The sequence below is a fragment of the Myxine glutinosa genome, chromosome 4 (genome assembly GCF_964187855.1).
Source record: "Myxine glutinosa chromosome 4, kmMyxGlut1.1, whole genome shotgun sequence".
NCBI classification, from domain to species: Eukaryota; Metazoa; Chordata; class Myxini; order Myxiniformes; family Myxinidae; genus Myxine; species Myxine glutinosa.
This window is the reverse complement of record NC_136264.1, coordinates 92158102-92173656: the sequence shown is the minus strand read 5'-3', so window position 1 is coordinate 92173656 and position 15555 is coordinate 92158102. Positions and strand designations below refer to the sequence as shown.

General features: G+C 46.2%; 1 protein-coding gene across 1 annotated transcript in view; it reads left to right on the top strand.

Annotated features, from left to right (window-relative positions):
• Window positions 1-15555, top strand: part of LOC137424983 (chemokine-like protein TAFA-2) — a 436603-nt gene that overhangs the window by 400088 nt on the left and 20960 nt on the right. The window contains exon 3 of the mRNA XM_068112926.2: window positions 10877-11029. Within this exon, the coding sequence (XP_067969027.1) occupies window positions 10877-11029 (153 nt within the window). The remainder of the gene's footprint in view (window positions 1-10876; window positions 11030-15555) is intronic.

Here is a 15555-nt window from a genome sequence, read left to right as displayed (position 1 = left end):
CTGGTACTCAATTTGCCGTCCTCGGAAGGATGACAGGCTGAGTCAACCCCCCTGGCGTTAATTCAGCGATCGACCGGGATTCGAACCCAGGATCCTAGGATCCTAAGCCGGCACCCTAGCCGCTAGCCCAACACCAGGGCACCCTAGCCGCTATCACATCTATAAGAAGCACAATAAAAGACAGTATACTCAATACATGAATACGAGTAGATAATAGATAACTCAGCACACTATATGGGATTTTAATCTGCAATCCCCGCATCATGAACTAATTGTGATTGGGTAGGCACACCAAACACACTAACCCCAGTTATTTACTCAAATCACACCAAACAGGCCAATCCATTTCCTCACTGACTGCACCCACTTCCCTTTCACCTGATCCAGAGAAGATAAGTTGGTCTGACACCTGGAGCATGATATGATCAAGGAATTTGCACTCGGAGGAAAAAGGAATCGCCGTATTAAGTTGGCCAGAGCTTATGTATGCCAGAGCCTTGCACTCCTGAACCTGCTGGAGGTCACTGCTGTCTGTGTCAGTCATTTCTAGCAAAAATGGGATGCGCACGACCAGCTTCTATTCAGCCACAGACAGGTTTGTTCGTTTTTTGAATGGCCATTAATCGAGCCTTGCACCACCTGCTTGCCACTTTGTTGCCTTTCCCAGACCTCATTTTGCATCCCAACAGGTTTCACGTGTTCACTAGCGAAATCCACACGTTGTTAGCCTCTCCAAGTCCAATGTACACACCTTGACGGTTTTTCTCCCTGCGTTCAAATAATCCTGCCCACCTCACTTTCGTGAGATCACCATCTCAAATTGTCTTCCGTGCCAACTGGCATGGCAATTCGAGGCTAACCGCATTCCACATGACACACCATCAGAGGTTAATGTATTCCATGCGACATGTCCGTGATGGGTAAACCGCTTTATAAGTGATATGGCCATTTGAGCAGAACCACATTGTCAGGTGGCACATCCATTAGAGGCTGACCATGCTCCACGTGACATGGCCATTAGAGGCTAACCGCATTCCTGATATACGGAATTGGGAAATTTTTTTTGGTGGAAATGACAATCTACAATCACGTGGTCAAGTTGAATAAAGATGGCAAAAGTGCTTTATTTTGGACTTGACAACATTCAATTTTGTATTGAAATTACAATTGTAACCAAGAAATAGTGCATTATCACAATGTGTACTGTACAACCATGCATATATACATCCACACGGGGACAATATGTACTTGTACACATCGTACAAGTGTCCGTCAGGATGGTGCATGGCGTGCTCACCTTAGAGCTGTTTAGTTTGGGTTCGATTCCTGACCCGACTATAAACTGTGTACGATTGGTGCTTCACACGCAGGGCATTGCATCGCAATGTGCGCTGTCTTTCGGGTAGACGTTGACCTTGGTGTCCTGTCTGCTGGTGGTGTCCTGTCTGCTGGTGGTGTCCTGTCTGCTGGCATTTGTTAGTGGACGCTAACGATTCCACGTTGTCTATTCACAGAGAGTAGACGACTTATTACCAGCACCCTGAATAAAATACAAATTACTGCCCAAATCACCTTCAGTCGAAAGTCCTGTAGTAGTATTAGTAGTAGTAGTAGTGGTGGTAGTAGTGGTAGTAGTACTATTGGTGGTAGAAGTAGAAGTAGTAGTACTAGTAGTGGTGGTAGAAGTTGTAGCGGTATAAGTAGTAGTGGTAGGAGTAGTAGTAGTAGTGATTGTAGAAGTAGTAGTAGTAGTAGTGTTTGTAGTAGTAGTAGTAGTAGTGTTAGTAGTACTAGTAGTGGTAGTAGGAGTAGTAGTAGTAGTAGTAGTAGTAGTAGTATTAGTAGTGTTAGTAGTAGTAGTTTTAGTAGTACTAGTAGTGGTGGAAGAAGTAGTAGCGGTATAAGTAGTAGTGGTAGGAGTAGTAGTAGTGATTGCAGAGGTAGTAGTAGTAGTAGTGGGGGCAGTAGAGGTGGTAGAAGTAGTAGTGGTAGAAGTAGTAGTAGTAGTAGTGGTGGCAGTAGTAGTGGTAGGAGTAGTAGTAGTGGTGATTACAGAAGTAGTAGTAGTGGTGGCAGTAGTAGTGGTAGGAGTAGTAGTAGTGGTGATTGCAGAAGTAGTAGTAGTACTAGTAGTGGTGGAAGAAGTAGTAGCGGTATAAGTAGTAGTGGTAGGAGTAGTAGCAGTAGTGATTGTAGAAGTAGTAGTAGTAGTAGTGGGGGCAGTAGTGGTGGTAGAGGTAGTAGTGGTAGTAGTAGTAGTAGTAGTAGTGGTGGCAGTAGTAGTGGTAGGAGTAGTAGTAGTGGTGATTGCAGAAGTAGTAGTAGTAGTAGTGGTGGCAGTAGCGGTGGTAGAAGTAGTAGTGGTAGTAGTGGTATAAGTAGTTGTGGTGGAGTGGTCGTGGTAGAGGAAATAGTGGTAGTAGTAGTAGTAGTAGTGGTGGTAGTATAGTAGTAGTTGCGTTGCACAAGTAAGATCACCATAGCTACATAGCCTATTTTAAACACTTACACCATTTACTCACGAAAAGTACACCTCTTACTGAATCTCTTCCATTCCATGAATGAACCTTTATGTGTGCTGTTTATCATTTGCATTGTTCATCTCACGTGAAACACATTGAAATAGAGAGTTCATAGAATACGATACGCTGTGCTGTATTCAGGTATATACAGGAGGTCCTTGCCGTTCGCAGGGGTTACATTCTTGAAAATCCCCGTGAACCGCAAATCCGCAAACTTATGGGGAAAATAGGGTTGTCAAATAGTCACTTGTGCGTGACTTCGGCGTTATAATTTATCCAAATTGTACCCTTAATTAACATGTTTGCGCTATTTATTTTCATGAATAAAAGTGTTAGTAAGAACATAAAATCAAGTTATTTTCTTGAGTTATTGTCTTATGTTTCACATGCAGCCTGCGGCTGCTGGTTACATCATTGCTGGCAGCGTGGCTGTAAGATGTTACTCATTTTGGCGACCCTGGAAGGATGACGGGCGAAACCAACCCACCTGGTGTGATGTGACATCACGACAGGGGCTCAAACTCAAGACCTCAACCAGACCTTAACCAAGACCTTATCTTAAACCAGCCTCCTTAACCGTTAAACCGACACCAGGCTCATTTTCCTGTATGAACAACATAAAATAAGGTTTATTTTCTTGGGCGATTAAGATCATGAAATTTACCTTTCATAATAATGATGATGATAAACATGATCCACTAATGTGATGGCGATGTTGATGATGGCAATGATAGAAATGTTGATGGAGATGGCAAGTTGCCGCCGCCCTCTTTATCCTGAAACACCTGTGACGTCCTCTAACGGTATCTATCGATATATTGTATGGTTGTTGGAAGTGTTATGCAAGCGATTTGTTTGATACAGTCTTCATGCATATACAGTCACGTGAAAAAGTAAGTACACCCCATGTAAAGTTTTGACTTTTTCAACATATTTAACATACAGCTATTTGATCTTCATTTCAACAATACAACATGCATTTTAAGGCCATTTTCCCTGCTAGAGCGGGGGTTAGCCTTGCGGTCCCCATGACAATCTTCTCCATTTTGCCCTATTTCCTGCATCTCTCCTTGTTTAACCCCCTTGCCCGCATTTCTTCTTCCACCACCTTTATCCAAGTCTTTCTCGGTCTTCCCCGTCCTCTACTTCCTTCTACATTAATTTCCATCACTCTTCTCAACCAGTCACTTTCATCCTTCCTCAACACATGACCAAACCATCTCAACCTGTTCCTCTTCACAGCGTCCATCACAGGCAATATTCCCATCATCTTTCGCAATTCATCATTTGTCTTCCTCTCTCTCAACGATACTCCGCACATCCATCGAACCATTCGCATTTCCACCCTTTCCAGCCTTCGTTGCTGCTCTACGTTCATTACCCATGTCTCGCTCCCATAAATCATAACACTTCTCACACATGCAGCATACACCTTTCCCTTCAGCTTCAGCGACACTCCCCTCCTCATCAGCACGCCACTCAGTTCCCGAAACTTCTTCCATGCACATCTCACTCGAGCAACCGTTGCCGAGTCTGATCCACCTTCTCCATTCAGCATGTCTCCGAGGTAGCAAAATGTTTTCACACCTTCCAGCTTCACGCCGTCTCCAAGATCCAACTGAACATTTCCTCCATCTGCAGCTCCCTCTGTGCACACCTTACATTTGAATGTAGCTGCCACACTGGTAAATGACCCTCTCAGACCACTACATTTTTGATGAACCCACTCAGCGCACATTGTACATTGAATGGAGTTCACTCTGACACCCTTCCTGCACACAGCACACGGCCACTTCCTAGTTCTTTCCACCTCACCACATGCTTTACCACTTGCCATCACCTTCGTCTTTCCGATATTCACCTTCAGACCTTTTGTCTCCATACATTCCTTCCACTTGTTCATCTTTTCCTTCAGTCCAACAATATTGATAGATAAAGGTGATATAATATAACAAAAATGAAACATTTACATTTTGTAGTCCATTGTATCATTTAAATAAACATAAATGCAAATTTTGCATGTGGAAAAAGTAAGTACACCCCTACATTTATCACTACTTCAAATACATAAAATTAGAATCAGGTGCTCCAGCTCAGGTGCAAATGATGAGAACATCGTTAGAGAGGATCTTGGAGGAACCTGTCTTATTTAAACCTCAGGCATTTAGTTTGGTTTGCTCTTTGTTGTTGAAGTGTGCGGCGTCATCAAGCCAAGATCAAAAGAGCTCTCTGTGGCCTTCAGAAAGAAGGTTATAGATGCCTACGAGTCTGGGAAGGGATTTAAAAAGATCTCCAAACAATTTGAAATCAATCATTCGACTGTCCGGAAGATCATCTACAAGTGGAGAATATTCCAAACAACTGCCAACTTGTTCAGGCCAGGCCGCCCCAGCAAGTTCAGCCCGATAGCAGACGGCAAGATGCTGAAAGAAGTCTCTAAGAACCCCAGAATGTCATCACGGGACCTACAGGTAGCTCTTGCCACTGCTGATGTCAAAGTGCACGAGTCTACCATTAGAAAGAGGCTGCACAAATTTGATCTACATGGGAGGTGCGCCAGGAGGAAACCTTTGCTGTCCAGAAAGAACATCAGGGCAAGACTAAAGTTTGCCAATGAACACCTCGGCAAAGACGAGCACTTCTGGAACAATGTGCTCTGGACAGATGAGTCAAAGGTAGAGCTATTTGGCCACAATACCAGAAGACATGTTTGGCGAAAAGCAAAGAAAGCATTTGACCACAATAACCTGATACCAACTGTAAAGCATGGTGGTGGAAATATTATTTGGAGATGTTGATGTGACGTTGATTGTTATGGACCGCGGATAGGATGTTGTTTTGCCGAGCGGATGGCGCCGCGGCCCTAACAGTTACCCCGACTAACCCGATTCCTGGACGTTGGCCAAAATCGCGCCACAGATATTCAATATGGAAACCTCTAAAGCGACCGAATGTAAAGAGGAAGAAGAAGACGTACAGAAGAATAACAGGATTTATTATTTACACACACTAAAGCAAAAGGAGCAGTCAAGGTTATATACAGGGAAAATGGAAAAAGCAGGTGACACAGTGAAAATACTAGCTTAACTATACAAGCTTAACTTATTCCCTGGGACAAGACAAACAAAACAAACTCACGTACACAAGAAGGATGGAATGGCAGGAATGAATGCTGGAAGGAGGAATGGGAAGGTTCAGCTGGGGCAGATGGTTCGGGCTTGATCCCGCACGGGACGTCGGGCTGGACCTCGACGGCCACCGATGCCACCGCAATCTGGTTCCCGCGGGGTAACGGGTTGAAACTGCCTGGTGGAGTCAATGCTGCTTGTGGAGCCAAAGCTGCTGGTGGAGCCAAAACTGCTGTTGGAGCCAAAACTGCTTCTCTGGCTCACCTCAGGACGCGTCTCCCTTCTTTCTCCGAGGGCTCGTCCCGACTCGTCTGCCGTCTCTATCGTCTGCTCGTGCCGCTGTGGGGACGTCGCGTGCTTTGCCAGGACTCGTCTGAGGTGGGGGCGTCGCGTGCTTGGCCAGGACTCGTCTCGTCTGGACATGCTACTTCTGCTTTCTCAACAATGAATGGAGGTCCTCAACACCAAACAGGAAATTAGAGCTGTCTCCCTTGACATTTCACGTGCCTTCGATACGGTCTGGCACCCCGCTCTGCTCACCAAACTCTCCTCCTTTGGTATCCATGGAAATCTCCACGCGTGGCTGGCGGACTTCCTCTCTGGTCGTAGTCAACGTGTGGCCCTGAATGGGTTTCTCTCATCTCCTCTTCCTGTTCAGGCTGGAGTTCCCCAAGGTAGTGTTCTGGGCCCTGTGCTTTTTCTGGTCTTCATCAATGATCTCTCTGACTCTCTTGAAAATCCTCTCTATCTCTTTGCTGACGACTCTACTCTCTGTCGCTCCATTCCTCATCCCTCAGATCGGCAGTCTGCAGCCTCCTCACTCTCTGCAGACCTGGACAAAATCACAGACTGGGCAAACAAATGGAACATGTCTTTCAATCCTGATAAATCTCACACTCTTACGATGTCTCTCCGAAAAGACCGACTGGAAAACCCTCCCATCCACTTTCTGAATAATCCTCTCCAAGAAGTTCTGTCACTCAAGCTTTTGGGTCTCACTATTTGCCATGATCTTTCCTGGGAAAACCACATTTCAAATCTGGCCTCCAAAGCCAGTCGCCGACTGGGCATCCTCCGTCGTGCGAAGTCCTTCCTTGGCACACCTGAGCTCCTCACCACATACAAGGCTTTCATCCGCAGCTCTATGGAATACTGCTCTCCCCTCTGGTCTGGTGCTCCTGCCTCACACCTAGCTCGTCTTCACGCTGTTGAAACCAAAGCGTTCAGAATCATTGGAATCTCCCGCGATGAAGCTACCTCCAAGGGCCTTTCACTCACTCACCGCAGGCAGGTTGGTGGTCTTTCCGTCTTCTACCGACTCCTCTCTGGCCTTGCCCCCCCAGCTCTCTCTGGGCTCTGTCCCCCAAATATTCCTGCAGGTCGCACAAGATCTGCCTGCAACCCTCTTATGGTTAAACTGCCAAAATCAAGACTTTCTGCTCACCTTCACTCCTTCATTCCTCTTTTCTCCCGCCTCTGGAACAAACTCCCTCACTCTCTTCAATCCCACTCCACCCTCCAGGTCTTTAAAACAGCTGTTCACCACCATCTCTTATCCTCCCCCATCCAAAACCTTGATCTTTTCTACCCCCGCTAATTTCGGTCCTCTTGTGTTTTATATCTCTAACCCCCGCCCCCCTCCTTCCCACGCCTCCTGGCCCCAAGCCCTCTCCCTCCCACACTTCTCCCTGCTCTCAAATGTTGTGGTTTGTGTGCTTCTGCTTCTCTCCCCATCTTGTCTTCCGCTCCCTCTTTTTGTGTGTTTTGTTTGTCTGGTTGATTTGTTTGTGAAATAAATGTTAGCTCTTTCACGAGCCTCGATTCAGTATACAAAAAGAAAAAAATAAATAAATAAATAAACAATCTCCAAACAATTTGGAATCAATCATTCGACTGTCCAGAAGATCATCTACAAGTAGAGAAGATTCCAAACAACTGCCAACTTGTTCAGGCCAGGCCGCCCCAGCAAGTTCAGCCCGAGAGCAGACCGCAAGATGCTGAAAGAAGTCTCTAAGAACCCCAGAATGTCATCACGGGACCTACAGGTAGATCTTGCCACTGTTGATGTCAAAGTGCACGAGTCTACCATTAGAAAGAGGCTGCACAAATTTGATCTACATGGGAGATGTGCCAGGAGGAAACCTTTGCTGTCCAGAAAGAACATCAGGGCAAGACTAAAGTTTGCCAATGAACACCGAGGCAAAGACCAGCACTTCTGAAACATTGTACTCTGGACAGATGAGTCAAAGGTAGAGCTATTTGGCCACAGTACGAGAAGACATGTTTGGCAAAAACCAAAGACAGCATTTGACCACAAGAACCTGATACCAACTGTAAAGTATGGTGGTGGAAATATTATGGTTTGGGTGCAGCTTTGCTGCACAGGGCCTGGGCAGCTCACCGTCATAGAATCCACTATGAATTCTTCATTGTACCAGAGGGTGCTTGAGGATAATGTGAGGCCATCTGTCGGAAAGATGAAGCTCAACCGAAGGTGGGCCTTGCAACATGACAATGACCCTAAACATACCAGTAAATCCACCAAGGAATGGCTGAAAAGAAAGAAATGGAGGGTTCTGGAATGGCCAAGTCAAAGCCCGGATCTAAATCCCATCGAGTTGTTGTGGGAGGATTTGAAGCGAGCTGTGCATGCAAGAAACCCCTCAAACATCGCACAGCTGAAAGAATTCTCCATGGAGGAGTGGGCAAAAATTTCTCCCAGTCGATGTCAGAGACTGGTAGACAGTTATAAGAAACGCCTAATTGAGGTTGTTTCTGCCAAAGGGGGCAATACCACCTATTAGAGCCAAGGGTGTTATTACTTTTTCCACATGCGAAATTTGCATTTATGTTTATTTAAGTTATACAATGGACTACAAAATGTAAATGTTTCATGATATTTGTTATATTATATCACCTTTATCGATCAATATTGTTGAAATGAAGATCAAATAGCTGTATGTTGAAATATGTTGAAAAAGTCAAAACTTTACATGGGGTGTACTTACTTTTTCACGTGACTGTAATCTTACTATAATTCACCAAATGTCCGTGTCCGTCCGTTCGAAGGTACCGCAAAAACGGCTCAACCGATCGCAACGATGTTTTGGGTGGGTATTCCTGGGAACCCTGGGAGTAATATAGGCTATATTGTTTTTCCAAGTTTTCCAATTTTCCAGTTTTTCCAAACACGATGGAATAATATTTACCGATATGAACAGTGATGTGGCTTTTGTTGAAATTCTACAAATACTGTTTATTCTACGTACCAGGAGAGAGTAGATCGACTCCTGACGAACTCTGCCTATATAAACGTGTGGCTCGGAAGTAACATGGCAGCGTGTGCAAAGCGACTGAGAAACAGGTGTAGCGGCCGCTTCCGTGTTACAGATTCGGCGCGCACTCTTCACACATAAACTTGCGACTGAGAAAGACGTACAGTGGCCGCTTCCGTTTTGCAGAATTCAATCTTTTTTCAAAATGGGCGCCATGTACTGTTTAAATTTTGATGATTTGCGTGTGATATGATTCAACAGATGTTTATATGAATCGTTTAAAATAAAAAAAGCCTTCAATTCCTGATATTTTGCCTTTTCATTTCGGCCTCCAAATTGAATCCCCGCCCATAGGGCAGGTACCATTGCTAGTTACATTTAATAAAGGTTTAAATGCGTAGAAATAAAATTAATTTTAGGTTTTACTGCCGTTTTACCCAGCGTCTATTACACCACCCTATCTAACACGTTGCATTAGTTATTCATGCCTGTCATACATGTGCAAATTATGATGTCCTTAAAAACCGTAAGTTTCCTGTATGGAATGATTTTCAATTTTTTTTGATTGCCAGGCAGGCAGACAGAGTAAATATATTATCTCACTCCTTTTTGTGAATGTGTGATCGGGTCAAATTCAGAGCCAATGTGCAGTAAAATGGCAGACTTCTCGTTCTGTTCATGTTCCAAATCGTGTTCAACATATAACATTCGATTTAAATACGTTGTTCCTTGGTCATAAAATGATAAGACGGATGGATGGAAGGATGGACGGACAGACACACAGACCTTAACTAATTGCTTTTTAACCCCACTTTTCGATTTGTGTGCGTCAGGTAACAAACAAATCACTTTGGGGTCCAAGCAAACTCCCCAATATCAACTCCCAAATATACCCAAACATAGGGGCAATACCCCTGGTGCTCATCTGGTAGAATAAACAGTATACTGCACTGACTAAAGATACCTATTTTGGGGGGATCCCCCCCCCCCCCCACCCCCAGATGCCCAAAGGGGCAGATTTTTTAATGTCGTGAACAAATTTTGGTACATCACATGTGGTAAAAGTTGTGGTCAAGTTTCATCGAAATAGTGTGTGTAGTTTCAGAGGAAAAATAAAATTCCTATTTTGGGGGGTCAAACCTGGATCCTCTTTGACCCCCGGTAAACCCACTTATACCCCGATTTTTTTTAAATGCCGTGAACAAACTTTAGTCACATCACAACAAATATAATTTGTGCCAAGTTTGGTCACAATCCTTCAGTGGTTTCAGAGAAGAAGTTACAAGTGTTTACGGACTGATGGATGGACGGACGGACGGACGGACTGACTGACGGATTGACGGATTGACGGACTGACGGACTGACGGACTGACGGACTGATGGACGGATGACATGCCATCGCATAAGCTCCCCCAAACTTTGTTCCAGATGAGCTAAAAATGTGCTGTTTGAATAATAAGACTTTTCGCTAAACTCCCAGGGGTGAAATATCCCTCCAAACAAGGTGTGTTTGTGAAATACAAATGTGTTTGGTGCCCAATTAGGTTTTGCTGAAAGACTCCTTTGGTGTGTGTGCGTCTCTAACAAAGCAAGATGTTGAATAAAGTGTAACAAAAGCTGTTTTTTTTATTTATTCGTTATGCGTCACCCTTTCACCATTATTCTTTACATGTATTATACACAGGGTTGTGGTTCTCGCTGAAATATCTTTTATTGAGCATAAGAGATTTGTAAGTATCACATTTTCCTATTTTTGTGGAGTATTAATCCATCAAATGATAGGAACAAACTACAGAATTAAAATTTGCCAAGGGTTGTCACAAATGAGACTGTGATGGAGGTATCCAGGGCCTCCTTTTCTCAGTCCAGTGAGTTGGGTTTGGAGGTTTTTACCGCTGTAAATGGGATCAAACGAGTGTTACGTGGCTTTTACTTACTCTCTGTCCGACAGGGCACCGTGTGAAGATGGGAACATGTGAAGTAGTCGCTGCACATCGTTGCTGTAACAAGAACAAGATTGAAGAGCGCTCGCAAACCGTCAAGTGCTCTTGCTTGCCAAGTCAGGTGGCTGGAACAACAAGGGCAGCTCCAGCTTGTGTGGATGGTGAGCCATTTATACGTACAAAGGGGAGTCAAAATGTTTTTCACTTGTCCAAAAGTTTCAAAGTCAAAAGCCAACTTCCATTGCAACGGCATCAGGAAACCCACAGTTGAGAAAATGGGTGACACATGCTGTAAACTGTCGACAAGGATGGCTGATTCAAGGTTTGTTGGCGCAGGACGATTTCTTTATAGTTGGAGAAATTTATTTTGATTCCCCTTCCCCCACTTCCCGTTGCACGTGCAAATATTCGTCCTCCGCCATACCAACAATAGGAAACGTATACATCCGCTATAACAACACATCCGCCAAACCAACACATCCGCCAAACCAACACATGTGCCAAACCAACACATGCGCCAAACCAACACATCCGCCAAACCAACACATGCGCCAAACCAACACATGCGCCAAACCAAGACATGCGCCAAACCAACACATCCGCCAAACCAACACATGCGCCAAACCAACACATCCGCCAAATCATCCCCTCCACCAAACCAACACATCCGCCACAACAAGACATCCGCCAATCCAACACATCCGCAAAAACAACACATGCGCCAAACCAACACATCCGCCAAACCAACACATCCGCCAAACCAACACATCCGCCAAACCAACACATCCGCCAAACCAACACATCCGCCAAACCAACACATCCGCCAAACCAACACATCCGCCAAACCAACACATCCGCCAAACCAACACATGCGCCAAACCAACACATGCGCCAAACCAACACATGCGCCAAACCAACACATGCGCCAAACCAACACATGCGCCAAACCAACACATGCGCCAAACCAACACATGCGCCAAACCAACACATCCGCCAAACCAACACATCCTCCAAACCAACACATGCGCCAAACCAAGACATCCGCCAAAACAACACATCCGCCAATCCATCACATCCGCCAATCCAACACCTGCCAAACCAACACGTCCGCCAATCCAACACGTCCGCCAAACCAACACATCCACCAAACCAAAACAGCCACCAAAACAATACATGCGCCAAACCAACACATCCGCCAAACCAACACATCCGCCAAACAGCCACATCCACCAAACCAACATATCCGCCAAACCAACACATGTGCCAAACCAACACATCCGCCAAAATAATACATCTGCCAAACCAACACATCCACCAAACCAACACATCCGCCAAACCAACTCTTGCGCCAAACCAAGACATCCGCCAAACCAACACATCCGCCAAACCAACACATCCGCCAAACCAACACATCCGCCAAACCAACACATCCGGCAAACCAACACATCCGCCAAACCAACACATCCGCCAAACCAACACATCCGCCAAACCAACACATCCGCCAAACCAACACATCCGCCAAACCAACACATCCGCCAAACCAACACATCCGCCAAACCAACACATCCGCCAAACTAACACATCCGCCAAACCAACACATCCGCCAAACCAACACATGCGCCAAACCAACACATGCGCCAAACCAATACATCAGCCAAACCAACACATCCGCCAAACCAACACATCAGCCAACCCATCACATTAGTGAAACCAACACATCCACCAAACCAATACATGCGCCAAATCAAGACATATGCCAAACCAACACATCCGCCAAACCAACACATGCGCCAAACCAAGACATCCGCCAAACCAACACATCCGCCATAACAACACATCCGCCAAACCAACACATCCGCCAAACCAACACATCCGCCAAACCAACACATCCGCCAAACCAACACATCCGCCAAACCAACACATCCGCCAAATCATCCCCTCCACCAAACCAACACATCCGCCAAACCAACACATCCGCCAAACCAACACATCCGCCAAACCAACACATCCGCCAAACCAACACATCCGCCAAACCAACACATCCGCCAATCCAACACATCCGCTAAACCAACACGTCCGCCAAAACAACACATCCGCCAAACCAACACATCCGCCAAAACTACTCAACAACCAAACCAACACATCCGCCAAACCGACACATCAGCCAAACCATCACATCAGTCAAACCAACACATCCACCAAACCAATACATGCGCCAAACCAACACATCCGCCAAACCAACACATGCGCCAAACCAACACATGCGCCAAACCAACACATGCGCCAAACCACACATCAGCCAAACCAATACAACAGTCAAACCAAAACATCCACCAATCCAATACATGCGCCAAACCAAGACATCCGCCAAACCAACACATGCGCCAAACCAACACATGCGCCAAACCAACACATGCGCCAAACCAACACATGTGCCAAACCAACACATGCGCCAAACCACACATCAGCCAAACCAATACAACAGTCAAACCAAAACATCCACCAATCCAATACATCCACCAATCCAATACATGCGTCAAACCAAGACATCCGCCAAACCAACACATGCGCCAAACCAACACATGCGCCAAACCAACACATGCGCCAAACCAACACATGCGCCAAACCAACACATGCGCCAAACCAACACATGCGCCAAACCAACACATGCGCCAAACCAACACATGCGCCAAACCAACACATGCGCCAAACCAACACATGCGCCAAACCAACACATCCGCCAAACCAACACATCCGCCAAACCAACACATCCGCCAAACCAACACATCCGCCAAACCAACACATCCGCCAAACCAACACATGCGCCAAACCAAGACATCTGCCAAAACAACACATCCGCCAATCGAACACATCCGCCAATCTAACACATCCGCCAAACCAACACATCCGCCAAACCAACACATCCGCCAAACCAACACATCCGCCAAACCAACACATCCGCCAAACCAACAGATCCGCCAAACCAACACATCTGCCAAACCAACACATCCGCCAAACCAAAACAGCCACCAAAACAATACATCCGCCAAACCAACACATCCTCCAAACCAACACATCCGCCAAACCAACACATACGCCAAATCATCCCCTCCACCAAACCAACACATCCGCCAAACCAACACATCCGCCAAACCAACACATCCGCCAAACCAACAGATCCGCCAAACCAACACATCCGCCAAACCAATACATCCGCCAAACCAACACATCCTCCAAACCAACACATCCGCCAAACCAACACATACGCCAAATCATCCCCTCCACCAAACCAACACATCCGCCAAACCAACACATGCGCCAAACCACACATCCACCAAACCAACAGCATGCGCCAAACCAACACATCCACCAAACCAACACATATGCCAAATCATCCCCTCCACCAAACCAACACTTCCGCCAAACCAACACATGCGCCAAACCACACATCCACCAAACCAACAGCATGTGCCAAACCAACACATCCGCCAAACAACCACATCCGCCAAACCAAGACATCCGCCAAACCAAGACATCCGCCAAACCAAGACATCCGCCAAACCAACACATCCGCCAAAATAATACATCTGCCAAACCAACACATCCGCCAAACCAACACATCCGCCAAACCAACACATCCGCCAAACCAACACATCCGCCAACGCAACACATCCACCAAACCAACACATCCGCCAAACCAACACATCCGCCAAACCAACACATCCGCCAAACCAACACATCCGCCAAACCAACACATCCGCCAAACCAACACATCCGCCAAACCAACACATCCGCCAAACCAACACATCCGCCAAACCAACACATCCGCCAAACCAACACATCCGCCAAACCAACACATCCGCCAAACCAACAAATCCGCCAAACCAACACATCCCCCAAAGCAACATATCAGCCAAACCATCACAACAGTCAAACCAACACATCCACCAAACCAACACGTGCGGCAAACCAAGACATATGCCAAACCAACACATGCGCCAAACCAACACATGCGCCAAACCAAGACATCCGCCAAACCAACACATCCGCGAAACCAACACATGTGCCAAACCAACACATCCGCCAAACCAACACATCCGCCAAACCAACGCAGCCGCCAAACCAACACGTCCACCAAACCAACACGTCCGCCAAACCAACACGTCCGCCAAACCAACACGTCCGCCAAAGCAACACATTTGGCAAAACATACATACACCAAACCAACACATCCACGAAACCAACACATCCGCCAAACCAACACATCCGCCAAATCATCCCCTCCACCAAACCAACACATCCGCCACAACAAGACAGCCTCCAATCCAACATATCCGCCAATCCAACACATCCGCAAAAACAACACATGCGCCAAACCAACACATCCGCCAAACCAACACATCCGCCAAACCAACACATCCGCCAAACCAACACATCCGCCAAACCAACACATGCGCCAAACCAACACATGCGCCAAACCAAGACATGCGCCAAACCAACACATCCGCCAAACCAACACATGCGCCAAACCAAGACATCCGCCAAAACAACACATCCGCCAATCCATCACATCCGCCAATCCAACACATCCGCCAAACCAACACATCCGCCAAACCAACACATCCGCCAAACCAACACATCCGCCAAACCAACACATCCGCCAAACCAACACATCCGCCAAACCAAC